The sequence below is a fragment of the Danio aesculapii genome, chromosome 3 (genome assembly GCF_903798145.1).
Source record: "Danio aesculapii chromosome 3, fDanAes4.1, whole genome shotgun sequence".
Lineage (NCBI taxonomy): Eukaryota > Metazoa > Chordata > Actinopteri > Cypriniformes > Danionidae > Danio > Danio aesculapii.
The window spans coordinates 3,785,760-3,813,523 of NC_079437.1; the positions used below are offsets into that span (position 1 = coordinate 3,785,760).

Consider the following 27,764-nt stretch of genomic DNA (forward strand, 5'->3'; position numbering starts at 1 on the left):
TTGCCTAATTACCCTAACGTTACCCTAATTAACCTAATTAAGCCTTTAAATGTCATTTTTAGCTAGGGCTGCACAATATTGGAAAAATCTAGTATTGCGAAATTTAATTTTATCCAGCATATGTTTTACACAGCGGATGCCCTTCCAGCCGTAACCCAGTACTGGGAAACACCCATAAACTCTCATTTATACACATACACTCACTACAGACAATTTAGTTTACCTAATTCCCCTATAGCACATGTGTTTGGACTTGTGGGGGAAACCGGAGCACCCAGAGGAAACCCACGCCAACACGGGGAGAACATGCAAACTCCACACTGAAACGCCAACTGACCCAGCCGAGGTTCGAACCAGCGACCTTCTTGCTGTGAGGTGACAGCGATACCCACTGCACCACCGCGTCGCCCCAAGTCAAATTTTAGAGTCAAAATAATTCAAAATTAAGAGTGTTTTTTTTTGTTTAAAAAAAAATCTCAATGATCTGCCAGTTGGGTGAGTAAAGTAATCTTATTTTCAATTTGAAATGTAGATATTTAATTAAACAACATTAGAAACAACAAACATTCAAATTTAAAAAAAAAAAAATCCCTAAATTGTATAAAATTTAGTATAAATAATTCAATGTGATTAATTTTTTGTTACACCTCAAATATCATCATTTTTTGAGCCCAAATGTTTTAAACTCTCTTGAAACGCAGTCACGGGCCTCAAAAACACATGTAAATAAAACATTTTCACTCTATTATAGGTTAACGCAGTAGTGACTCTACAAATCACGTGTGTTCTCTAGCTCCAGGTCAACTCTTAATTCCGACTCAGCATTGCATATCTTGCGATGTGACTGTTGTGCATGCAGGGATTGCGATATCGATGCTTAAACAATATATATTGTGGAGTCCTACTTTAAGCTGAATACTAGAATCCTGAGAAATATCTAGTCAAATAGTATGTGCTGTCATCATGGCAAATATAAAATAAATCAGTTATTAAAGCTATTATGTTTAGAAATGTGTTGAAAAAATCTCTCTGTTAAACAGAAGTTGGGGGAAAAAACAGGAGGTTAATAATTCTGACTTGACCTGTATATGGATATTTATTTTTACTTTTTTCTTTATCTCTGCAGGATTCGCTGTGCTGGGTTCCTCTAGTCCTCTTGTCGCTCCTCTGGGATCTTCAGTGGTTTTGCCCTGTTTTGCTTCTGAACTTTTACCAGCGGAGGGTCTGAAGGTGGAATGGAGACGAGCAGACTCAAATAATCTGGTTCATCTGTTCATCCATGGTAAAAGTCGAGCAGAGGAGCAGCATCAGGATTATCATCAAAGAGCTCATTTCATTACTGAGGAGATTCAGCATGGAGTTTACTCTCTCCGTCTGGATGATCTGAGAGTTGAAGATAAAGGGCTGTACAGATGCAAAGTGTACAGTCAGCAGGATGCTGGTGAAACTCTGGTTGAAATTAAAGTCGTTGGTGAGTATGGTTGATGATAGGTTATTATGAACTACACTGTAAGAATGTCCTTAAATTAGTAGTTTTACTTATTTTGTGATTTATATATTATGAATTTTTCCTCGATTATTTATGATTTTGAATTACATTATGGGAGCAGATCATAACACACAACACGCGAGCACAACGAACAGCCAATCATATGACACAAGTGCAGCGAACAGCCAATCACAACACGAGTACAGCAAACAGCCAATCACAACACAAGGTTGCAGCGACAGCCAATCACACAACACATGAGCGCAGCGAACAGCCGATCATGTGACACAAGCACAACTAACAGTGAATCACATGACACACAAGTGAAGCGAATAGCCAATCACACAGCACGAGTGCAGCAAACAGCCAGTCACACAACATGAGTGCAGCGAACAGCCAAACACACAAGTGCAGCGAACAGCCGAACACACAACATGCGAGCACAGGGAACAGCCAATCATACAACACAAGTGCAGTGAACAGCCAATCATGTGACACACAAGCACAACAAACAGCCAATCACACGACAAACAGTTGAAGAGAACAGCCAATCATACGACACATAAGTGAAGCGAAGAGCCAATCACACAACACGGGTGCCGCGAACAGCCAATCACACGACACATAAGTGAAGCGAACAGCCAATCACACAACACCGGTGCAGCGAACAGCCAATCACACGACACAGAAGTGAGGAGAACAGCCAATCACACGACACATAAGTGAAGCGAACAGCCAATCACACAACACACAAGTGAAGTGAACAGCCAACCACACAACACACAAAGGAAGTGAACAGCCAATCACACAACACGGGTGCAGCGAACAGCCAATCACACGACACACAAGTGAAGAGAACAGCCAATCACACGACACACAAGTGAAGAGAACAGCCAATCACACGACACACAAGTGAAGAGAACAGCCAATCACACAACACGAGTGCAGCGAACAGCCAATCACACAACACGAGTGCAGCGAACACCCAATCACACAACACACAAGTGAATTGAACAGCCAATCACACAACACGAGTGCAGCGAACAGCCAATCACACAACACGAGTGCAGCAAACACCCAATCACACAACACACAAGAGAAGTGAACAGCCAATCACACAACACGAGTGCAGGGAACACCCAATCACATAACACGAGTGCAGCGAACACCCAATCACACAACACGAGTGCAGCGAACACCCAATCACACGGCACGCGAGCACACCGAACAGCCAATCACACCACACAAAAACAAAAAGTATTGCAATAATGTCGCAATAATAGTACTGTTTTTGTGCAGGCTGGCTAATTTTAAACTGTACTTTCAAGATTACAACTTTCTCAGAATGCTGTTCTGCATTCCTGTGATGGTGTATTATTGCACACATATGAATTATGAAGAAGTATTACTGTAAACAATGTATTTTGTGACACCACGAAATAAACAATAGAGCATAACATGAAACAATAGACTTATTTTGTCCATACAATATTGTAATGTTGCACAGCCCTTTATGATCATACTGTGAAGATATTAGTTTCAGTTGTAAATTTTTTTCCAATGTTGAAATCTCCTTTCAGAGTATTTGAGTGTGTCAGGATCTGCCGGTCCAGTTTCTGCATCTGTGGGTGAAGACGTCACTCTCAGCTGCGCTGTAAAGTCTCACGTCCCTCCTGAAGAGATTGAACAGGTCTCATGGAGAAAAACAGATAAAGACCTCCAGCTTCTGCTTTTTGAGAAGAACGCACTGATTTCTGGAGATGAGCAGTACAGAGAGCGCGTGGAGTTTTTCTCCTCTGAAATCCTGAAAGGAAACTTCTCTGTCAGACTGAGGAGCATCAGAACTGAAGACGCAGGAGTTTACATATGTCTCGTCAAGACTGGAGGAGTTTCAGCAAACACCACTGTCATTATAAAAACACACAGTGAGTCAACTCTATACATCTACACCAGTGGATTTAGGCTTTCAATAATCTAATTATCAAGTATGAAATCACATTCAATTGATAATGTCATGATATTGGAAAGAGGATCAACTTTTGATTAATCTACATGAAAATTTCATTTCATGTAGACTTCAACAACAAGCTTGTGGCCCTCAGTGGGCTGTAATGGTATTGCAGGGGGGCCACAAGCTTGTTGTTGATGTCTACATGAAATGAAAGTTAAGATTATCCTATTTCCAATATCATGACATAATCAATTGGATGTGATTTGATACTTGATAATTAGATAATTGGAAGTGGCTAACAAAATGGAGGAAGATTGACGAATGGATGAAAGCAGGGCAGAATTAGACAAGACACAATTAGCCCTGTCTTAACAGACTGATAGCCCCGCCCTAAAGTACTGATAGCCCAACCCTAAATGACTGATTGCCCAGCACTAAATGATGGATAGCCCCGCCCTAAATGATGGATAGCCCCGCCCTAAATGACGGATAGCCATACTCTACAGGACTGAGAGCGCCATTCTAAAGGATGGATAGCCCAGCCCTAAAGGGCTGATAGTCCATTCCTGAAGCACTGATAGCCCCTTCCTAAATGAAAGATAGCCCTAGATAGGTGCTTTCGACATGAAGCATGGCTGCAGCCGGTAATTAGTGAGATTAGCCGAGCGCAGGCGGGGGCAGAGTTGAAAATGGAGCCATCAAGCCGTACAGCTGCATTTCGGGGCTTTAAGTTGTGGCAGTCATGATGATCGATCACATGACGTCATCGTCATTTTATTTATTTTTTTATTAATGACAACAAAAGATTTACAGTACAAATAAAACAGAATACAGTCTCTACAAACTATAGTTCATATTTAAATAATAAGGGAATTATGAATTAAACGTATAACAAACGCATGAGAGAAATAAGGGGAAACGAGAGGGTAATATAAACAAAAACGAATAGGCCTATTAAATACAAAGCCATAAGCACAAATTCTAGGAGTTTAAACATCACTCTAGGCGAATACGTCTTGTTTGAATATGCTAAAAAGGGGTTTACATGTATAGATATAAAACTTTTCAATAGCTATTAGTGTAAAACCCAACACAAGGTGTTTTGATTAAGTTTTAAACAATGATTACGATTATTTTGGATAATGAAAGTGTAACCCCGCCGGTCCTACACCACCCAACCCGCTCGCTCTGAGCTGGGATCGAACCGGCGACCTTTCCGCAATGGAGTCGGTTGCTCTAGCAAGGAGGCTAAAGACCACTTACTAGCTGGCCTCCATTACACTCACCCCCCTAAATCTCACTCCCATCCGGGTCACTGCACCAATGCAACCCCGGCGGTCCTACACCACCCAACCCGCTCCGGGCTGGGATCGAACCGATGACCTTCCACCTGGGAGTCGGTTGCTCAAGCAAGGAGGACCATGGCTCCTAGCGTATGTCGCTAGAGCACCTTTAGAGGTCAGAAGAGTGAGGTTTACCTGCACAGCACTTACTAGCTGGCCTCTGTTACAAAAGCATTTTCAAAAAAGCACTTTAATCCAAAAAGATTGAACAAAAGGACATTCCTAAAATAAGTGCGCTACACTTTCAGTAGAAGTTTCCCAGAAAGAGCAGATACCTCAATGTCACTTTCAAAACTTGTGCATAAACGGCTAGACAGGGAAAAAAATCATGTATTTTATAATCATATAAATCATTTTATAATTATTTAATAAAATAGTTCTTTAACTTAATTTGTTAAGAAACCTTTAGGGGTGTCAGGATCAATGATGATAATTATTTTATTACAAGTCTGTAAGACTTATTTGTGTTAATATTTAGGTTATTCACTAAAATATAGAATCTAAATCGTTCACGGAGCTGAATGCTGTAAATAGTCTGTATAAAAAGGTAGAAAATAAACCTGTGTTAACAATCTAGCCTTTATAAACAAACTATTTAACGAAAGATGATACTGCAGTGAAATATTTAATAAGCATGATGTTCAGTATACTAGATAGAGATGGTTTAAAAAGTTACTTGTTTGTTTTGAAATTTGTGAATCAGAATTTGTCCAATAATAAACCCAAAACACATGTGGTTGTTGTCATGCGGTGAACTCGGGCAATAGTGTAATATCGGTGTCGTCATCGCAGCTCCTGCAGTCGCTCTTCAGATGCTGCACTGGCTGAATCAGTCGTCTGATCTCGAAGCGCTGTCGCAGTACTTTGACAGTCATGTGGCATCCGCACAGCATCAATCCGGACAAAATTTTTAACCAGCATGCACCGCTTTAAGACAGATTTCGATTGATCTGCACAGTGCTGCAAGAAGTCGAACGCACCTCTTGTCCTAAATGACTGATAGCCTCGCCCTAGCCCTTCACGAAATCACTGATAGGCCCGCCCTAAGTGACTAATAGCCCCGTCCTAAAGGACAGATAGCCCCACCCTAAAGGACTGATAGCCCCGCCCTAAATATGGGTAGCCCACCTTTAAATGACTGATAGCCCCGCCCTAAAAGAGTGAAAGTCCTGCCCTAAGGAAATGATAGCTCGGCCCTAAATGACTGATGGCTCTGCCCTAAGGGATGGACAGCCCCGCCCAAAATGATCAATAGCCCAGCCCTGAAGCACTGATAGCTCTGCCCTAAATGATCGATAGCCCAGCCCTGAAGCACTGATAGCTCTGCCCTAAATGACTGGTAGCCCAGCCCTGAAAGCTCCACCCTAAATGACTGATAGCCCCACCCTAAATGACTGGTAGCCACACCCTAAAATACTTATAGCCCCACCTTAAAGTACTGATAGCCCCCCTAAATGACTAATAGCCCTGCTCCAAACCTTGATACATTGTTTAAAACCAATAAGAGTAAAGGTTGTTGCACACCGAATCTGAAATTTGTGTTCGTAATTTTCGCACATTAAAATAAATAAATAAATAAATAAATAAATAAATAAATAAATAAATAAATAAATAAATAAATAAAGTTTGTGTTAATCGTATTGACACACTGCTTCTGAAACTTTCGTCCGTCATAAAAAAAATCGAAACGGCTTTGTCTGCATGAAGACAATGTGACGCATATGAATTTAAAAAAAAACTCAGACGAAAATTTCAGACTTTAGTGTGCAAAGACCTTAAATTGTTCATGTTTTGTTGACTTAGACAATGACGTTGTTAATGTATGTACAAATGTGTCCCTCAGGTTTGTCTGATTTCCACACACTGATCTTGTTTCTGTGTGTCGCTGCGTCTGGATCTGCTCTGCTGCTCTGCTTTCTCATCTATTGCAGATCACAATCTAACTGCACAGGTAATCACTGGAGGACAATGTTCATTTATTATTGCATATATACACTGCAAAAATGACCATGCTTGTAATGATAAAAATTGTATGATCTACAGTGAAAACCTGGTCAATTATTAACAAAGTTTCCATGTGTAAAATACGGTAAATAACTGTAATAGATCTGACCACTGATTTCGAGAAAGCATGAAGCATTCAGTGTCTAGAGTCAGAGTCTTTATTTAAATTGGAGTTTAAATGTTGTCAACCAAAACAAACACCTGTGCATTTGAAAAGGAGGTTAAATTATAATTGGAATAAAAATATATGTCAAATATACAGTGTTTACAGTGTTTAGATATGAAATTTTAAGTAAAAAACTGATATTTTGTCTTTTTCCTATAGTCAAGTGTCTTCAGATGTGCCTCATCTTACTTCCAAACATCATGATGTTCGCTGCTGTCATTCTCTGGGGTCTTTCTGGAGGTGAGGATTTCAGTCTTGTTTGTAAATCCCAAGTTCAATAAATGAATGTTTACATTAGACGTATTTTTAATTTTGAGGTTTGATGGAAACACGATTACTCTGGTCATCTCAGTGTTTCCTACAGAGAAGCTGAGGCTCTGAATTGAGGCTTTACTGGAGTGTTGAAGTCTGTTTTTGTTTCAGGTTTTGGGCATGAGACTGTTGCTTGTTCTGCTCTGTTTTTACTGAGACCTAACATGCTGTTTAGAGCCGGACCATACGGATCTCAAGGTATTTTAAATTAGTGGCAAGTATTGCTTCCCTCTGTCATATGTTGACCATCTGTAATTTAGTTAGGCGTATCATTATTTCCAACTTTATATGTACAAGTCTAAATCAGAAACAGTTGGGCCAGTATGGAAAACGCAAATTAAAAAAGAAAGTAGTGATTTCTAAATTGACTTTGACTTGTATTTCACTGCAGATGATATGAACACAAAATATGTCATGTTTTATCTGGTCAACTTCAGTTCATTTGTAAAGATACATCCTCTCCTGTCATTCAGACCTGCAACACATTTCAAAAACAGTTGTGACAGGAGCAGTATAGTCTAGTAGTCAGGTAAAATGGTGAAATAATGATGTGATTTGAAACAGGTGATGTTAACAGGTGATTGTAACTATGATTTGGTACAAAAGCAGCATCCATGAAAGGTCTAGTCCTTTAGGAGCAAAGATGGGCCGAGGATCACCAGTTTGACCACAAATACATGAGAAAATGATTGAAATGTTTAAAAAGTGTTCCTCAAAGAAAGATATTTCACCTTCAACAGTGCTGAACATCATTAAAAGATTCAAGGAATCTGAAGAAATTTCAGGGAGTAAAGGACAAGAGGGCAAGTCTAAGCTGAATAACCGTGATCTCCGATCCCTCAGGTGGCGCTACATCAAGAATCCTCATTCATCTATAAGCCATATCACCACATGGGCTCAGGACTACTGCAGCAAACCTTTATCAAGTACCACAATACATAGTTATGTCCACAAATGCCAGTTAAAACTGTACTGTGCCAAAAGGAAGCCCTATGTTAACAGTGTCCAGAAGCGTTGTCGACTTCTCTGGGCTCAAAGGCATCTGGGATGAGCCATCACACAGTGGAAACATGTACTGTGGTCAGAGGAATCAATATTTCAGGTATTTTTTGGGAGAAATGGACGTCGTTTGCTCTGGACCAAAGAAGAAAAGGATCATCCAGACTGTTACCAGCATCAAGTCCAAAAGCCAGGCTCTGTCATATGAGGTTGTGTCAGTGCCCTTGGCAAAGGTAACTTGCACTTCTGTGATGCACCATTAATGCTGAAAAGTACTTGGAGATTTTGGAGCACAATATACTGCCTTCTTTTCCAGGGACGCCCATGGATATTTCAACAAGACAATGCAAAACCACATTCTGCACACATTACAAAGTCCTGCTGCGGAGGAAGAGAATACATGTTCTTGACTGGCCTGCCTGCAGTCCCGACCTGTCTCCAATAGAGAATGTGTGGTGCGTTTTGAAGCACAAAATGTGTCAATGAAGACCCCGTACTGGTGCCCACCTTAAGACTTGTTTGTAGGAAGAATGGGACACATTTACACCTGAAACACTTCATCACTTGGTGTCGTCAGTCCCTAAACGTCTTTTAAGTGATGTGAACAGGCATTACAAAGTGGTAAATGCTTTACTGTTGTAACTTGAAATGTGTTGCTAGAACCAAAACTGGAATACGTGATTATATTGGAAAAAAAAAAAACTATAAAAATCATGAGGAACACATTAAATAATGTGCTGTTGTATTATCTGCAATGAAGTCAAATTAAATTTAGAAATCACTACTTTTTTTATTTGATTTCCAAACTGTCCCAACTTTTTCTGATTTGGGGTTGTGTTTTCAGTTTGTGTATAAATGGTTCATTAATAGGTGCACTAAGTAAATTTTGTCAAACGGTCATAGGTGGAGCTTGTGGAGGGCTGGGGAAGGGTTAGCCTCCCCCAGGCCAGAGACCACGGAGATAGCAGCAAAAAAAAAAAAATGCATTGAAAACATGTAACAGGTGTAAGGCAGAATATGAATGTAATTTAATGTTGATGATTAACACAACACTTTAGCTAATGTAAGTTTGTCAATCAAATTTAAAGTCCCCCTCCGCACAAAAATGGAACTGTCCAACCCCGCACGTTGCACTGATGAGAGCTGTTTATTACTGGAGTTCGTAGCTGCTCTGAAAACCAAACCAAAAGTGCTGGCCAGCGGACTATTCTGATTTGCTGGTCAAGGACAGGAGTAATAAAACAACACATGAGTACTACGAGAGGGGTATTATATATTATTCTGGTTTAATTTGTTTTCCGCATTAAATGAAACTGATAGTTAACGTAACGTAGTCTAGCCTATAGTGGAGTAATCTTGTTTAGGCAATCGTTTGGAGTTTTATATTTTACAGGTCAAATATTTATTGCCGAATTACAAGTTTGGTTTTCGATTGGCCTCGTGAAAAAGAGAATGATTTCATATTCTCAGGGCCGGCGCGTCCAGTGGCGACCTAGGCGGCCACCTAGGGTGGCAGAATAGTGAGGGCTGCGTCCGTGATAATGAATTTTCAGCTTTATTACTTCTGTCTTCAGAGTCACACGATCCTTCAAAAATCACTCTTATTAAGAGTAATAAAGTTATAATTGTTAATAGTAATAAAAGCAACAAGGAGTAATAATTTCATTTGAAACTGCATACAGTCAGTAATAAATAAATATTTAATAAATAAGTATGTAACATTTTTTTAATATTTAATAAATGCCGTCTTGATGAACAGAATAATTTTAATTAGATTTTTAAATAAAACTAATAATAATCAAAAATAAATAAACTGACCCCAAACTTTTGACCGGTAGTGTAGATCAGTGGGTAAGTTTAATAAAATAATTTAATGTGCGTGTTGAATATAATAGACGTTTGTTGATAGGCGGTGCTTTTGTTAAAACCTCTTCTTGGTCGGTCGCAAATCTTTTTAAATGCATTAAAGGGCAGCGCATATTTTAGCTTTACCCCGGAGTTTGTTCACCCTATGCAAACAGTGTTTATATCTGAACGCACCATAACCCGACAAGACTCTGCCCCTTTTGTCATCCTAATTATAGTTGTTAGACAAGCCCCTTTCAGCTGACTGGCTGAGAGCATGTTTTCAGGATCAGTCTGACACAAAAGGCTTTTTGTTTTTTTTTTACTTAGTGTTGAATTGTTATTAGTATTATTGACATTGCAAATTTGATCTTTTACAGTCATCAGTCAGTGGATGAATTACGGGGTTTGGAGTTTTTTGGAGTACATTGTGTTTACTGGTGTGATTTATCAAGGTAAGAACATATATTTCACCAGCACATTTAGTGCTGCTTTACTGTTACACTCTTAGGTCAGTCGGCTCGTGTCTGTTTGGTGTGTGCACGTGTAGTTTTTTGGTCCAGATGGAAGCAGATGTGAGGCGACCACATAGTTGGTTTTCATCAGCACATGTTGTTTGGCATCAGCTTGGTGTGTCCCAGCCCTTAGACTGTGTAAAATCTACTACTACTTTGCATATAGTTAAATACTTGTCTCTTTTTTTATTATAACACATTAAAGTAACAAATTCAACACAGTAAATAAAGACAAGTATCATCACACATATATTATACGAGTGCAAAAACACTCATGTTCGTGATCATATTATTAACGTCTTACAGTTTATGCAGTATTTTGCATCAATGCTTTTTCGAAAGTTATTTTCACAGGACACAGGAAGTTACTTTCTCTGAAGAACACAAGTTTTTTACACCATAACCATTATTATCATTATTATAAAATACACAAACTATAGACTACACAATTATAGAGTTTATATGGAAAAAAGTTTAATAAAGTAAATATATAAAAATAAATCCTAATCCAGTCATGACAAACTGTATATTGTTGGAAAGGTCCAAGACTTCTGAATATATATTTTATATATGTCATATACACTCACCGGCCACTTTATTAGGCACACCTTACTAGTACCGGGTTGGACCCCCTTTTGCCTTCAGAACTGCCTTAATCCTCTGTGGCACAGATTCAACAAGGTACTGGAAATATTCCTCAGAGATTTTTCACACAGTTGCTGCTGATTTGTCGGCTGCACAGCCATGATGCCAAACTCCTGTTCCACCACATCCCAAAGGTGCTCTATTGAATTGAGAACTGGGGACTGTGGAAGCCATTTGAGTACAGTGAACTCATTGTCATTTTCAAGAAACCAGTCTGAGATGATTCACGCTTTATGACATGGTGTGTTCTCCTGCTATAAGTAGACATCAGAAGCGGTAGAATTATGTTTATCTATCTGCCACTCCTGATTATTAATAGCATCATGTACATATATATTCATTTATGCAAATCTCTGTTTATAGCTAATACAACCTGTATATAATGTTGATAGTACATCCATCTGTAAATATCACCATAGTTTTTCTATAACTGCACTTTATAACTTATACCTGTATCCTGCACTTGCTGCTATTGCACTGCTGGTTAGACCTAAACTGCATTTCGTTGCCTTGTACTTGTGTAATGACAATAAAGTTGAATCTAATCTAATCTAAAATGGAGACACTGTGGTCATAAAGGGATGGACATCGTCAGCAACAATACTCAGGTAGGCTGTGGCGTTGACACGATGCTCAATTGGTACAAATGAGCCTAAAATGTGCCAAGAAAATATCCCCCGCACCTGAACTGTTGATACAAGGCAGGATGGATCCATGCTTTCATGTTGTTGATGCCAAATTCTGACCCGACCATCTGAATGTCACAGCAGAAATGGAGACTCATCAGACCAGGCAACGTTTCTCCAATCTTCTATTGTCCAGTTTTGGTGAGCCTGTGTGAATTGTAGCCTCAGTTTATATATATATATATATATATATATATATCATCTATAAATCATTTGAAAGCTTAAAATGTCTGGTTTCCAGGTCTGGTGATTGATAGATGTTACTGAGCAACAGCTATTTTCTAATTTGCAACAAGTATGCACATCAGAGTCGTAAGGCATTACTTTGCTACAGCAATTCAAATGTAAAATTTTGTTTAGACGTTTATTACTGTGCGTTTACACCAAAAGTGGCAAGAGCGTCGAAGTAGATGGAAGTCATCCATTTTCAATGGGAGCCGGTGGCGATAAGCGGTGAGGAATGGCACGGCACGCCTTTGCCAGTGTGGGCATCGAGGAGAGTTGAAATCAAGTCATATTTATGTTAATGAGCTGTGACGCGGTTCAGCGGCAAGCAGTCAGTGTTGCCAGATTGGGTGCCTTTTCTCCACAGAACCAAATACCCATCCAACCTCCCCCCAGGTCTTCACTTATGAACTATTATGATCTCCCAAAGAGATGTCATCAAACAACCCCCCCCCCCCCCCCCTCTTCCGCTTCCTCAAATTTAGAAATGCTAATGACAGACTCCAGATTTCTGGGTGGTTGTTTTGGCATTTCGGCGCGTTTAGGATATGTTTTGGGCTGGAATCAGTCAGCTACATCTTGCAACACTGCAAGCAATCAGAATGCTGAAGTCCACTGCTTGAGAGTCCTGTGAAGTTTGGTTCCAACCACAGTTATTCCCAAGGGTTTGATTATTGTGGTTGCCAGATTTCCAATTATTTATGTTTTCTTACAGGAACATACATTTTTTTTTTAAAGTTACTGGCGAGTTACCGATGTGCATCAATGTTACCTACTTTTTTTCTTTAAAAAGCGTGAATCTCATGCTAACTATAACGACTTCAGAATATTTCAGACATATTGGGTAAATTTGATAAAGTGCCCAACATTTTCACGCTAGAAAGCATGTTTTTAATGCGGGAATGTAACTGATATGGTGCAACGGCCCCTTTAAATACGAGATCAATGTAGCAAATTTTGGCAGACAGCTTTGTCGCCAGGGTGGCCAGAGCAAACTTCAACACACTTGCCACCTTCGGAGTGAACGCACAGTTAGAGACAAAAGAAAGTTCAAATCAAATACAATTAAACAGAACTTCATGTCTACTTTACAAATATTGTCAAAAGTATGAACAAATATGGTTCCAATTCCTCAAAACATACGGCGCGCCCTCTATATGTTCATCAATAGAAACTAAATGTCACCTGGTGGTCATGTTTGGTACTGCGACCAAACAAAATCTTTGTTTTTTTTGAGATATCAACTTAAAATTTACAGTATAATTTGTTTTTAGTGTCAGTTATAGGCTAAAACACGTTTTGTAAACACACATTTCATGTATTCTGTTGACATATACGTTCATTGTTTAATTATTTTAATAAGCATAAAGGCATATAACTTCTGTGTTTCATTTAACCTGTTGAATGCCACAATCTGGCATCTGTCATCTTTAAAACGAGATCAAGCATACATCTGTGCATCTCTGGGGTTCATTTCTTCTTTCTTTTCGTAGTTCTTTTTTTCAGATATGCTCTGGATCAAAGTTGGCAATCTACAGTTTTCATCGTCGTCTCAGTAGGAGTTTCCTTTGCTTTACTGCTTCTGGTGTTTCTGTTATGGGGTAGTAAGTATCCCTCTTTTATTCTTTTGTTTCAAGTGACATTAGCAAACATTTTATGTTATTTAGCTAAATAGCAGGGACTGGTCAAACATTAGCATTGTCACATTTGTTAAAAAGTTACATCAGTGCATGTAGCAGTGTTCTGGGTTCAAATCTGGCAACAAATGAAGAGTTTAGATGCAAAAAACCCTAAATGCTGTTTAATATTTCCTTCTAACATTTGCATTTTTCTCAGACTCCAGTGTGTAGGCTCAGTATTTTTACTTTTAAAGTGACAAAAACGTTATTTTCATTGCCTTGAAATGAGGCTCAGAAAAATGCTAATTTTAAGAGAAAATCACAGACGTATAATGGCTCGTTTCCACTGACTGGTTTGGTACGGTACGGTTCGGTTTGGTACGGGTCACCTTTATCAGGCTTGCGTTTCCACTAACAAGGGTACCCTTTTGGTGGGCGTGTTGTATGACAGAAAGTTTCAGTCGACGTCATTCTCGCTGGAGGAAATGTCTACAATAAAGCTGTACGGGTCACTCACATATCATATGAGAAGCACTTCTCACAACACAGATGCTTCATACACATAAATACTTGTGTAGAAATGTTTATTACTAACTTTTCAATTAAAATGTGTTGATTATAACTGCAGATCAATGACAGTGCGAAACAGCCTACTGTAACGTCTGTAATTATATTAAATAACTAAATAAATGAACATATATAAACACATACAGCCCCTTACAGTCTCCGATATGTTATCAATTACAGAAGAACTACATATAGCAGACATTTCACCCGTATTTAGGTTCAAAATAACAGAAAATATAGCCCACAGTCAGTGTAAACCTCTCATCTGTGTCTGTAATCTTCAGCAGCACATGTAGCCTCTGTTAGACAGTAATTCCGTCATTCTGAGTTCATATTAGTCCAAAAGGTGAAGATAATAAGTTAGTTATACATGGCATTTTGTTCATGTTTGCTGAAAAATAATGTGCTCCTTTTTTCCGGCTTCTCCTTTGTTTCTTCACGCTTCACTCTCGCGTTTGTCAGTGTCTGACAGGATCGGGTTTCAAAAGCACGTCAATAATCAAGCGCAGGTTATTATCATCAGCTCAAGAAGTTTGTTATTTCAGATATAATGTTAGACGCGCGTGCGCTAGCAAGAAAGCGAAACCGCTCGCGCTTCAGACTGGCTCGTAAAAAACTACGGGGCACAGAGTAAATCTGCTCTTCTTCTTGGATTTGTGGCTGTCCATCAAGATGACGACAAGGTTTGTTTGAGCCCGGGTCGACCATGGCTCGTTATTATATGTATAAATAATTCCGCTATAATCTCTTGCTGTGTATTTCAAACATGGCGGGTTTTTTGTTTTCATTCTGGCTTGTTACGTAAGCGAATGACGTATCTCTGCAAACCAATAGCGTTCAGCTGCGCGTGTGGCTCCGTCTTTTGGTACCCTTTCTCATGTTTGGTACCCTTTCGAAAGGGTGCCGAAAAAGTGGTACGGTACGGTTCGGTTCGCTTTTTTACAGTGGAAACGGCTATAAAAGCGTACCAAACCAAACCGAACCGTACCACTCAGTGGAAACGGGCCATTAGAGGTTTCTGCATCTGAACTCTTCAAATGTTGTAAATCACAAATGTTCCTGATGTTACCACAAAGTATTTATCACGTATCCTCCTGTTTGTAGTGATGGACTGTGACAATGCCTGGAGAAATAATTATCCAAAGTCACAAATACTGAACGGAGTTTTGGAGGTGATGCTGGCAATATTAGGCATGTTTGTTATGGGAGGTCTCCATTTGGATAAACAAGGTAACTTTTATTTGAAAGGAATATCACATCCATTGATTAATGTGCATTAATTTTGACTAGTTTGTTCACCTTGTTAGTGGATAAGCCGACTTTAAAATATGTAATTCTGTCACTTTGAAAAATTGCGAATCTCTTGATGAATGGGAATCTGTCTTACTTTAATGAAGCTAACATTTTACACCCAAGGGTATAAAACCTGTAACTATACTTTTAAAGGGACAGTTCACCCAAAAACATTATGAAAATTACATCATAATTTACTCACTCTTGATTTCTTCCACACCCAGGTAAATCTAAAAGGGATACAGCTGCATATACTCACATCAATATAGCATATTTCTTGTGACAATTTACAACAATAGTTACTGTTTTTACATTACTGTGAGGGTTGGGGTAGGATAAAATCAAATGAAAGGTTAAGGGTTGGTTTAGGGAAGGTGTAGATGTTATTCAAATACAATTAATGGGTAATTTAATGAATATTACAAATTATACTCTGTAAAATTACTGTTTTTACTTTACTGTAGGGTTTAGGGTTGGGGTGGATATTAATAAAATACAATTAATGGGTAATTTAATGAATATTATAAATTATACTCTGTAAAATTACTGTTTTTACTTTACTGTAGGGTTTAGGGTTGGGGTGGATATTAATAAAATACAATTAATGGGTAATTTAATGAATATTATAAATTATACTCTGTAAAATTACTGTTTTTACTTTACTGTAGGGTTTAGGGTTAGGGTGGATATTAATAAAATACAATTAATGGGTAATTTAATGAATATTATAAATTATACTCTGTAAAATTACTGTTTTGACTTTACTGTAGGGTTTAGGGTTGGGGTGGATATTAATAAAATACAATTAATGGGTAATTTAATGAATATTATAAATTATACTCTGTAAAATTACTGTTTTGACTTTACTGTAGGGTTTAGGGTTGGGGTGGATATTAATAAAATACAATTAATGGGTAATTTAATGAATATTACAAATTATACTCTGTAAAATTACTGTTTTTACTTTACTGTAGGGTTTAGGGTTGGGGTGGATATTAATAAAATACAATTAATGGGTAATTTAATGAATATTATAAATTATACTCTGTAAAATTACTGTTTTTACTTTACTGTAGGGTTTAGGGTTGGGGTGGATATTAATAAAATACAATTAATGGGTAATTTAATGAATATTATAAATTATACTCTGTAAAATTACTGTTTTGACTTTACTGTAGGGTTTAGGGTTGGGGTGGATATTAATAAAATACAATTAATGGGTAATTTAATGAATATTATAAATTATACTCTGTAAAATTACTGTTTTTACTTTACTGTAGGGTTTAGGGTTGGGGTGGATATTAATAAAATACAATTAATGGGTAATTTAATGAATATTATAAATTATATTCTGTAAAATTACTGTTTTTATTTTACTGTAGGGTTTAGGGTTAGGGTGGATATTAATAAAATACAATTAATGGGTAATTTAATGAATATTATAAATTATATTCTGTAAAATTACTGTTTTTACTTTACTGTAGGGTTTAGGGTTGGGGTGGATATTAATAAAATACAATTAATGGGTAATTTAATGAATATTATAAATTATACTCTGTAAAATTACTGTTTTGACTTTACTGTAGGGTTTAGGGTTGGGGTGAATATTAATAAAATACAATTAATGGGTAATTTAATGAATATTATAAATTATACTCTGTAAAATTACTGTTTTTACTTTACTGTAGGGTTTAGGGTTGGGGTGGATATTAATAAAATACAATTAATGGGTAATTTAATGAATATTATAAATTATACTCTGTAAAATTACTGTTTTTACTTTACTGTAGGGTTTAGGGTTAGGGTGGATATTAATAAAATACAATTAATGGGTAATTTAATGAATATTATAAATTATACTCTGTAAAATTACTGTTTTGACTTTACTGTCGGGTTTAGGGTTGGGGTGGATATTAATAAAATACAATTAATGGGTAATTTAATGAATATTATAAATTATACTCTGTAAAATTACTGTTTTGACTTTACTGTAGGGTTTAGGGTTGGGGTGGATATTAATAAAATACAATTAATGGGTAATTTAATGAATATTATAATTATACTCTGTAAAATTACTGTTTTGACTTTACTGTAGGGTTTAGGGTTGGGGTGGATATTAATAAAATACAATTAATGGGTAATTTAATGAATATTATAAATTATATTCTGTAAAATTACTGTTTTTATTTTACTGGAGGGTTTAGGGTTGGGGTGGATATTAATAAAATACAATTAATGGGTAATTTAATAATTATTATGAATAATTCTCATTAACTTCCATCCACAGCTGTATCCCTACTAGCAACAACCTTCAGCTGGAGCTTATATTAAAAATGTATATTTTGACGAGTCTTTTTGGAAACTGGTAACTATTGACTTCCATAGTAGGAAAAACAAATACTATGGTTGCCAGTGGTTAGAGGTTTCCACAATTCTTTAATATTTTTGTGTTTAACAGAACCAAAAAATGTGTAAAGTGTGAAGTAAACAAAAAAATATAATAGGTTTAAACAAAGCAAAAAAAAAAGCTATTATATTCAACTGTCTGTTTATTTATTACTTGCCTACCTTTATTTATTCATTCATTTAGTGCTTCTTGCTGTTGGAGTTTTTCCTCTGCTCTCAAGTTGGATGGGTTTGGCCTATCCCGGCCTTTCTGTGATATTAACCAGGAAAAGTAGTAAGTTTCACAGTAAGAGAAGTTCTGTACGTTGACGAAAAATAGTAAAACACTGTCTCTGGGTCCTGTTTACTGTGTATTTAATTGTCTGTTGAGACCATTTTAATGTCAAGGCAGTCAGATACAGATAAATGTAATATCATTTCTGCTTAAGTTAAGATTTTACAGAAATATTTAATTATGAAAGAAAAACCTAATTTCTAGCAGTTAAAGGGGAGCTATTATGCGGAAATCACTTTTATTAGGTGTTTAATCACAGTTGTGTGTCAGCAGTGTGTGAATATAAGCAGCTTCTAATGGTAAACATTGATTAATTCTATTTGTTTATAATCGGTCTTGATAAAAACAGTCTGCAGAAACACTTTGATCGACATCCTCCCGCTGTACGTGTCATCAGAGGGGGAAAGCCCTGCCTACTAATGACATCATCTCTCCCTCGTTAGCATAGGACATTAGTTCTGTTTTGAATCTGCCACTATGCTGACACACAGGCATTTGTAGCTCCGCCCTCTTTTGAAAAAGAGCATGATCTCATTTAAAGCGACAGTCACCAAAACGCCACAACGAAGATCAAAGCCCTAAAGGGTCAGTTTCAGAGAGTTATAAAACATTATTTGTGTGCTTTTTTGAGCTGAAACTTTTACACAAACACATACACACTCTAGGGACATCAGAGACTTATTTTATATCTTGTAAAAAGGGGCATTATAGATCTCCTTTATCAAGAAATAAAAAAAAAAATGTTTTGGTCAATAAGTTGCAGAGCCATTTAGTGCCAAATCAACCAAATTTCAGAAATTTCCAAGGTTCAAAATATACATTTACTTATTTATTTTATTTATTTATTACAAAACGACATCATGGATGTATGTTTAGCTCTTAATCCTCAATTTTGTAGAGGGGTGTGACATTGACAATATTTACCTGAGGTTTTGGAGCCAACTTTCACATGTAAAAACAATATTAAGTGTATTCGCTATTTATTTTTGGTGGAACTAATGTCAGATATTTCAACGTTATCTAACGCCAATTCAGAACATTTTAATTTAGTGATAATTAGCACGAGTTTGTATGATCTCATTCACACATTTTAGTACAATTTGCTCATCCCCCAATGACGGCTGGGTTTAGGCGTGGGGTTTGGTGCTATGCCTCTTTTTCCCCCCTTTATACCATGTCCTAACAGAAGCCTTTAAATACCAGCCACTGCATTCCTGACAAAATGGTAAAGGCTTTTGATAAAATTAATACACATTAAACCACTTTAACATTACTAATGGGGCAGCTCAGTGGCTCAGTGGTTAGCATCACAGCAAGAAGGTTTCTGGATCGAGTCCTGGCTGGGTCAGTTGGCATTTCTGTGTGGAGTTTGCATGTTCACCCTATGTTGGCGTGGGTTTTCTTCCAGGGTGCTCCAGTTTCCCCCAGTCCAAACACATGCGCTATCGGGGAATTGGATGAACTAAATTGTCTATAGTGTATTAGTGTGTGTGAATGAGTGTGTATGGGTGTTTCCCAGTACTGGGTAGCTGTTGGAAGGCCATCCGCTGCATAAAACATGAAATAGTTGGCTGTTCATTCCGCTGAGGCGACCCCTAAAAAATAAGAGACTAAGCCGAAGGAAAATGAACATTATTAATGTTCTGATGTGACTGATGTTGTTAGCTTGCACTGAAGCAGTTTTGACTTTCATTTTCAAATCGATCACAAACTTATCAATATGAAAAAAGGTCTGCGCTATGAATAATATTGTAGATGTCTGCTTTAAAGCACACAAACTTCAGTAAACAGTCCCAAAAAAAAACAAACAAGATTTTTTTTGTCATTTTGTTTACTGTGAATGTTGGTCTTCAAAGCTCTGTAGATGAATCAAGTAAACAAATTTCACCAAGTGTTACAAATATGTGTAAATATAACAATGTTGCTGCACATGTTTTTATGATGCTGTTCATTTTTCAGTCCTTCTAACCCTCCTGAAGTTTGGCTTAATTGGTGGATTACGTAAATATGCATCCATGACGATTAACATTATGGCTTTCATTATGTTTTCATTATGTTTTTCCCAGTAATATTAGAAAAAGCATGTGCCATCACCCTGACCTCACATTGTTTTTGAGAAACAGAAATACTTCATACTGAGAACATGATGTCTTTTTTCAGATTCACTTCTGGTACGGAAGGGGCAGTGGCTCAGTGGGATCATACTGATAAATGCTTTTATGCTCTGTTTTTACATTTACACTCTGGAAAGTCACCAAGGTATTTATTTAAGTAAGATTTGTTAGTGTTTTTATAATTAGCTTATTCTGCTCACAAAAGCTGCATTTATTTCAACCCAGGCTCATTCCGAAAACGTAGTCCCGAGGACGTTTCTGGAGTCCGCGAAATACATCCCGGGAGGTACGTATTTTTGCAGTTTTTTGGTTTTTGCAAATCCGCGAGAGGCCGCTGTGTGCGCCTTTTTGGCTATTCGGAAGTGTCCCGTGAGTGCCGTTCGCGCCCGCGCTGTTCTCGCGTGAACCCACCAGAGGCCGCTGTCGAACGAACGTCTGTCTGTCCGACTGGCTGAATGATTGACTGGGCGACTGGCCAATCGGCCGGCTGACCCACCCTCCTCCTTCCCCGTACCCAACCAATTTTACTGATCGACCCGCCCGCCCTAAACCCAACCAACAATTTACAAAAGCCGTCTGGAAAAAGAAAAGCCCTCGTCCAATTTTTTTTATTTTTATTAATTTTTTTATTTTTTTTACCACGTTTTCGGATTTTACCACATTCTCACCCTGTTATGAAACTCTTTGCTTTATTTCTTGGATTCTGTTTTAGTCTTACCTGATTTCTGAAACCGCTCTTCCCCGGACTCGAACCCGCTCGTCGTCATCGTGGTCAGCTCCTCTCTTGCATCTCGAGTCCGCCGACGCACAGGACGAGCTAACTGCACAAACTGGTTGCGGCGGAAAAGCCCTCCAGATGAGCGGCCAGCCGGCGAGCCTAAAAGGAATAGCGTCATACCGCCCCGCAGCGTTCGCTTAAAAAACAAAATGCAGCCATACGTACCTCCGACTACATAAATCGCGGTCTCCAGAAATGTCCTTGGGACTACGTTTTCAGAATGAGCCTGGGTTGATTTATTTCATTAAAATAGAGCGACGCTGTGAAATGTTACCGCAATATTAAATAACTGTTCTTTTATTGAATGTGGTTTAAAACGTCATTAATTCTCATAGTTTAAAGCTGAATTTGATGCATGATTTAGTCTTCAGTGTCGCATAATGTTCTTTAAAGGCTTATTGGGAATACGTACACAGGTCTGCATTTCTGGGCACAGTGAAATATGTAACCGGAGGTTCGTCTCCTCGCCTGCTCGCAGTTTTTGCAAATCCACCACAGGCCACTGTGTACGCTTTTTGATGAACACAAATTTCTCTCGTGCATCCTCTTCTTGCGTAAATCCACCAGAGGGTGCAAAGTACACTTCAGCTGACCAGGCCAGCTTGCATTCGACTGACTGACCCGCTTTTCTAAACCCAACCGATAGTGTATTCAAAGCCAATCTAGAAAAAGAAAAGCCGTAAACCACGTTTTCAGCCTGTTGTCTATTCATTAATTTATGTTTCTGCTTTTGTTTTACCTGGTTTCTGGAATCATTCTTTGCCGGACTCTAACCCGATTGTCACGATCGACTCCGCTCTGCATCCCATGTCCGCAAATGTATGCCGCGAGCCACTGGGCAAACTGGTAACACAAGAAATTTCATCCCTATGGAGGTAAGCGGTAGGGCTGCACGATACATCGTTTCAGCATCGAAATCGCGATGTGCGCATCCGCAATAGTCACATCGCAGGAGGTGCGATGCAAAGCAAAAAAAAAAAATAATAATTATACATATATATTATGGGTGGAGCCGAACCCAAATACAGTATTCGGATAAGCACGAATAGCATGTTTTTACGAATACTTATTTTCAACAATACTAATTTTAGTATCTGAACTGGGTTCCAGAGGCAGTTTATAAACTTGTAGCGTACCTAAAGCGGAGTTTGATCGGTATATTATTCCATTACGCTGCATTATTGACGTCTGCAATCTGTTGCTCTCTGTTTACGTAAGTTAGCTCTGTTAGCGCGGTAATTAAGACAATAGACTGTTGACAGAGTAACGTTAACGTTCGGTTATAAAGGTTAAAACGATGCTTCTGTAGTTGTGTCGAATTGTATGCACTTATAGTTTTATGGTACAATTAAATTACTGTCATTTGCAGACAGCAAGATATATGCTAAGCTAGTCAACCTTAGCATAGCTTCCCGTCACTTATTAACTTTTAGGCACCCAAATAAATAAGAGTGAGGCTGCTGCAGAGTCATTCTTGGTCCTCCACCAGCCAAAAAAAAACTTGCTCTAGTTCTTTGTGGAAGGATTTTACAGTCAGTGGTGCAGCAGATAAAACAGTGATACTGTATGTAATGTGTGAGATATCAAACATCTGTCAACATCTTCTATGCATAATCATTCATTCATTTTCTCTTTGGCTTAGTCTCTTTATTAATCTGGAGTTGCGACAGTGGAATGAACCACCATTTATCCAGCATATGTTTTACGCAGTGGATGCCCTTCCAGCTGCTACCCAGCACTGGGAAACATCCATACACTCTCATTCACACACATACACTATGGAAAATTTAGCCTACCCAAATCACCTATATTGCATGTGTTTGAAGTGTCATCTTTGCATTCACCAAATGAGCTCACCTTTATCACAGTACAAACAACATTTAGTATTAATATCATAACATATTAGATCCTTGATTTATCTGAATTGACAGTTGTCATATTTTTTATAAACAACCCGAAAGAAACTATAAAAATGTTTGTTCAGTGTTTTTACTTATACATTTTTTATATTCTATGAAAATGCTTAAAAAATTACCCAAATTATTATAGAATTATTGATTATTTAATTTTTGAGCAGTTCAAAACTCCCGATTCTGAATTTCTAAATATCGCAATATATATCGCATTGAAAAAAATATTGCAATGTCAATTTTTTCCAATATCGTGCAGCCCTTGTAAGCGGTCAGCTGGTAAGTCATCGGCGGCGTCATTTTATAGAGGAAATGCTGCCATACATACCTCTGGGTACATAATTCAAGTTCTCTAAAAATGTAGACAAGGGTACGTATCCACAATGAGCCTGTCTTCTAGTAAAATTCTAGTATTATGATCTGCTCTAGGAGAAACATTTATTATTTTCATTATTATTATATATTTTTTATGTTGTTGTTGTTGTCAATTTGAAAACCGATGCAACACCAATCAAAAGTATCGTTACAAATGTATTAATTTTTTACAATACACAAAATATAGTTTTATAATGTAAAACATTTATAATCTATTCCTTTTATAGTCCATTTATAGACTGTAAACAATGCACAATTCCTTCATGTTGTCCCAGCACAAATCCATTTTTAAGTTAGCTATAACACGTTAACTTTATTGTTTATACAAATTTAAGTGGATTGAACATAAAACAATTAAGTTGTCCCAAAAAACAATTAAGAATTGTGTTGTTTCAACAAATTGTAAGTACGTTGTCATGTTTTGAGTGTATCACAGTTTCCATGACATAATAAAGCAAGACAAAACATTTTTAGCACTGAAAATTAAGCAAGAATTATTATTATTAGTGATTTTGTACCAATAAAAACTGATCAGAGCAGAACAGAAAATCCTCATATTATAAAGATTTCTGAATGAACATGTGACAATTCAGCTTTAAATCACAGGAATAAAATAAATTTGAAGCTACGTTCAATAAGAAGACAGATCATTAAAATGATAATAATATTTCACAGTTTTTACTGTATTTTTGAGTCTTGGTGAGCAGAATCGGTTTCTTTTATGACATTAAAAAGTCTGTTTCCAAACTTTTGACTGGTAGTTTATATCTCAGAGTGTTTATGCTAAAATGATCTACGTCCTTTGGATTTAATGAATCGAGTCTTCCCTCTCTATGGACAGATTCTATGGGATGGGCGAGTGTGGTTGTGTTTCTGCAGATACAGTGGACACTTATGGATTTGACCTGGGGATTTAATAAATCAGGTACAGTAATGATCATCATCTTTTTTTTATTCCTGTATTTCTGCAGTGAGCTCACCCCAGCGCACAGAAAATAATCGTAACACTTCACTCGAAGGAGTGTTCATAAGACTGTCATGAAACCTTTATAATCATGTCATGCATGTGAATGAGATTTTATGCATGCACGCTAAGATTAAATTAAATGCAAAGATGACATTATTTTTTATGACTTGACATATTCATCACAACTTGTTTTTGTCTTCATTGTGATAACCTGACTTTACAGAGACAGCAAAACTTGCCATAAACCCATCCTGATTGTTATGAAGCCATTATAAATGTGTTATGAACTTTATAACAGTGTCATAAATCATTAACTACAGTGGTACAAGCTGATTTTTGTGTTATTAAAATGTCATTAAATATGAATGACGCTGTTAAAAAGGATTTGACAGAGTATTGACGCTATTAATGAGACTTTTTAATGACAAATACAGTTTGTTCCACTGAAAACGTGATCAGAGAAACATTCATGACACAATTATAATCCAAATCATGTTTATGACAGATTTATGACAAGTTATGTTGTCTTGGTAATGTCAAGCTGTCATGACAAACAATGTCCTTTTTGCATTTATGTTGTCAGAACTGAGCAAATGACACTTAATAACAGTTGTTATAAGCATGCATAAAATCTCATTCATATTCATGTCATGATTTATAAAGGTTTTATGACCGTCTTATGAACACCCCCTTCAAATAAAGTCTTACCAAATAAACATCTCAACAAATTGCTGTTACAATGTGAAGCCTTTTGGATTTTCACTTTAGATACATTGGGCCCTATCATACACCCGGCGCAAGGCGCGACGCAATTGTTGTTTGCTAGTTTCAGCTTGGCGCAAGAGTCGCTTTGACGTTTTGCACCACGCTGTTTAAATAGCAAATGCATTTGCGCTCATATGTGCGCCCATAGGCGTTCTGATCTAAAAAAGGATGCGTGTTGAGGCGCATTGCTGGTGCTTTGCTATTTTGAGGAACTTAAATAGACGGTTCAATAGACCAGCTCAAAGCTGTAAGTTAGTTGTGGCCTCGCTTACACATTACTTAATACAGACAGGATGTACAGCAATACGCAAATATCTTTACAGATGAAAAAAGAGTTAAAGTATAAAAGTGTTATAAAAAAGGTTATTTTCTAGCCTACATAAATATAAAAACCCTCGCCTTCATTCCTTCATCTCGGGGGGCTTTTTCACTTTATTCATAACAATTTGCTTTGGTGTAATGTTATCATTATTAGCAGTATTATTTATTATATGCATATTTATATTTGTTTTATTAAAAACAAGCTTGGCGGTTCATTCCGCTGTGGCGACCCCGGATTAATAAAGGGACTAAGCCGAAAAGAAAATGAATGGATGAATGAATAAAAACAAGCTTAGATTTGCCCACCTGTCAGGTTTTAGACCATATGGGGCACAGTATGTGTGTTTGGATATTATTGTTATTGTTATAATATTATTGTTTATTTATTCGTTTGCTGGAAATTAGAACTGAATTTAGAAATAGTTTTGAAATAAATCTTTGCGCTTAACAAATGAAATTAATAATTTATAGGCTAATGGATGTCTGTATACAACACGTTTCCTTATCCACGAGAGTGAAAGTGAAAGTAAATAATGAAGAGGCTCATCTCTCATTCTCACGCTGCAGATGCTCTGTTTAACTGTTTTATTGCTAGTGAAGCGCTCAGTTTTTACAGTTACAAAGTCCGCCATGTAAATAGCAACTGACTCTTAAAGAAAATGGGAGATGAGACTCTGATTGGTTTATTCTCAAAACACACCTATAACTCATTAAGAGAATAAGCTCAACCCTGTTAGACCATGCGCCACGGTGCAAAGTGGATTTTTCCGTCCTTATATTAGCAAAAAAAGATTTTGAAACGCTCTTAATGCTTTTGCTCCCTGCGCTTTGCACTTTGTCAAAATAGAGCCCGTTGTCTTCAAAAGGTTTAAAGGAGGAGTTTGACATTCGTCCTTTTCTTTAATAACTCTTTAATTATTCTTTAATGTTTAACAAGGTGTTTGGGTAAAGGTTTTCTGGGTATATTTTGTTGTATATTTTGTTGTATCTTGGTACATTCTGTTTTTCATAATTTGTGATGTAATATTATGGTTTGTTTCTGTATTTTTACTTGAAATATCTAATATATATATCTAAGTTGTATAATTTATAAATATGTGTATATATATATATATATATATATATATATATATATATATATATATATATATATATATATATATATATATATATATAAGTTTTTCTTGTTATGCGATAGGATATCATGTGATTCGGAAGTGTACAAAAAGGAGCACCTGATTGTGATGAACACTGTCTGATGCAGAACCGAGTAGCTCGAAACGTTACACGCTTTGTGTCAGCCTTTTTAATTCAATAAACTAGCATTTCTGGAGCTTTGGTGTTGCCGCCTTTGTTGATTATATAATTTGCACCTTTTGCGTTTTTTGGCTGAGCACCTAGCTAAGAGGGATGTGCGTGCTTTTGTACAGTTTTTCTTTACTTCTGCAATTAAAAAATAGCCTAATAGATCAATTTAGGTTTCTTCATTATTTTTTTTACATGTAAAATGTTCCATCGCTGATATTGTTAATGATATGAATTATAATAATAAAGCATCATAATTTGTGATCGTCATGAGTTTAGTAAGTGTTTTATTTCCCAAACTATTTTAATCCATGCTTGTGTGTTTCCTGTATTTCAGTTGGTCGTCACAGCAGATTTGCGTATCTGTTTGGATCAGTTGGTGTTGTTTTACTCACCTCTTCAACACTGATCCTGAACATATGTAAGTTTAATCCCAGTATTACTTCAGAAATATCAATGTGGACAACATACAATTACATTGGTAATGGTGATATATCCAGTGATATATCTCTTCATTGTTGACTCTTCAGTGAATGGTGAGCGTGTGCTGGGTGATCTGAGAATTGTTCTCTTTGCATCTGAAAGTGTCTTCGCTTCAGCTCTGCTGGTTTTACAGATAGCTGCACCTGGTGAGTCTGAGCTGACTGTGTTTTTATTTCAGGATTTGTGTAATGTCCGTGACGGTTCCCTTTTGTGTGTTGTCATAAATCATCCCCGATTAGAAAACATAGTTAGAGATTTAGTGAAGTGAAATATCTGTTTCGATTACTTTGAACCCATTCAACTCTATGCTGATTTTCTATTTACAGAAATCATAATGAGAATATTTAAGTGTCTGTGTGCAGTTTTTTTACACCTAACCATTTTATTCTATTCTATTCATTTCTGTT

General features: G+C 37.1%; 1 protein-coding gene across 1 annotated transcript; it reads left to right on the forward strand.

Moving 5' to 3' along the window:
- Positions 1-479: 479 nt before the first annotated feature.
- LOC130216719 (uncharacterized) lies at positions 480-27,546 on the forward strand. The gene is made up of 8 exons (XM_056448605.1): positions 480-495; positions 1,127-1,471; positions 3,070-3,414; positions 6,627-6,734; positions 7,113-7,193; positions 7,377-7,463; positions 27,405-27,503; positions 27,536-27,546. Exons 1-8 carry the CDS (start codon positions 480-482, stop codon positions 27,544-27,546), a joined length of 1,092 nt encoding a protein of 363 aa, XP_056304580.1.
- The last annotated feature ends 218 nt before the right edge of the window (positions 27,547-27,764 follow it).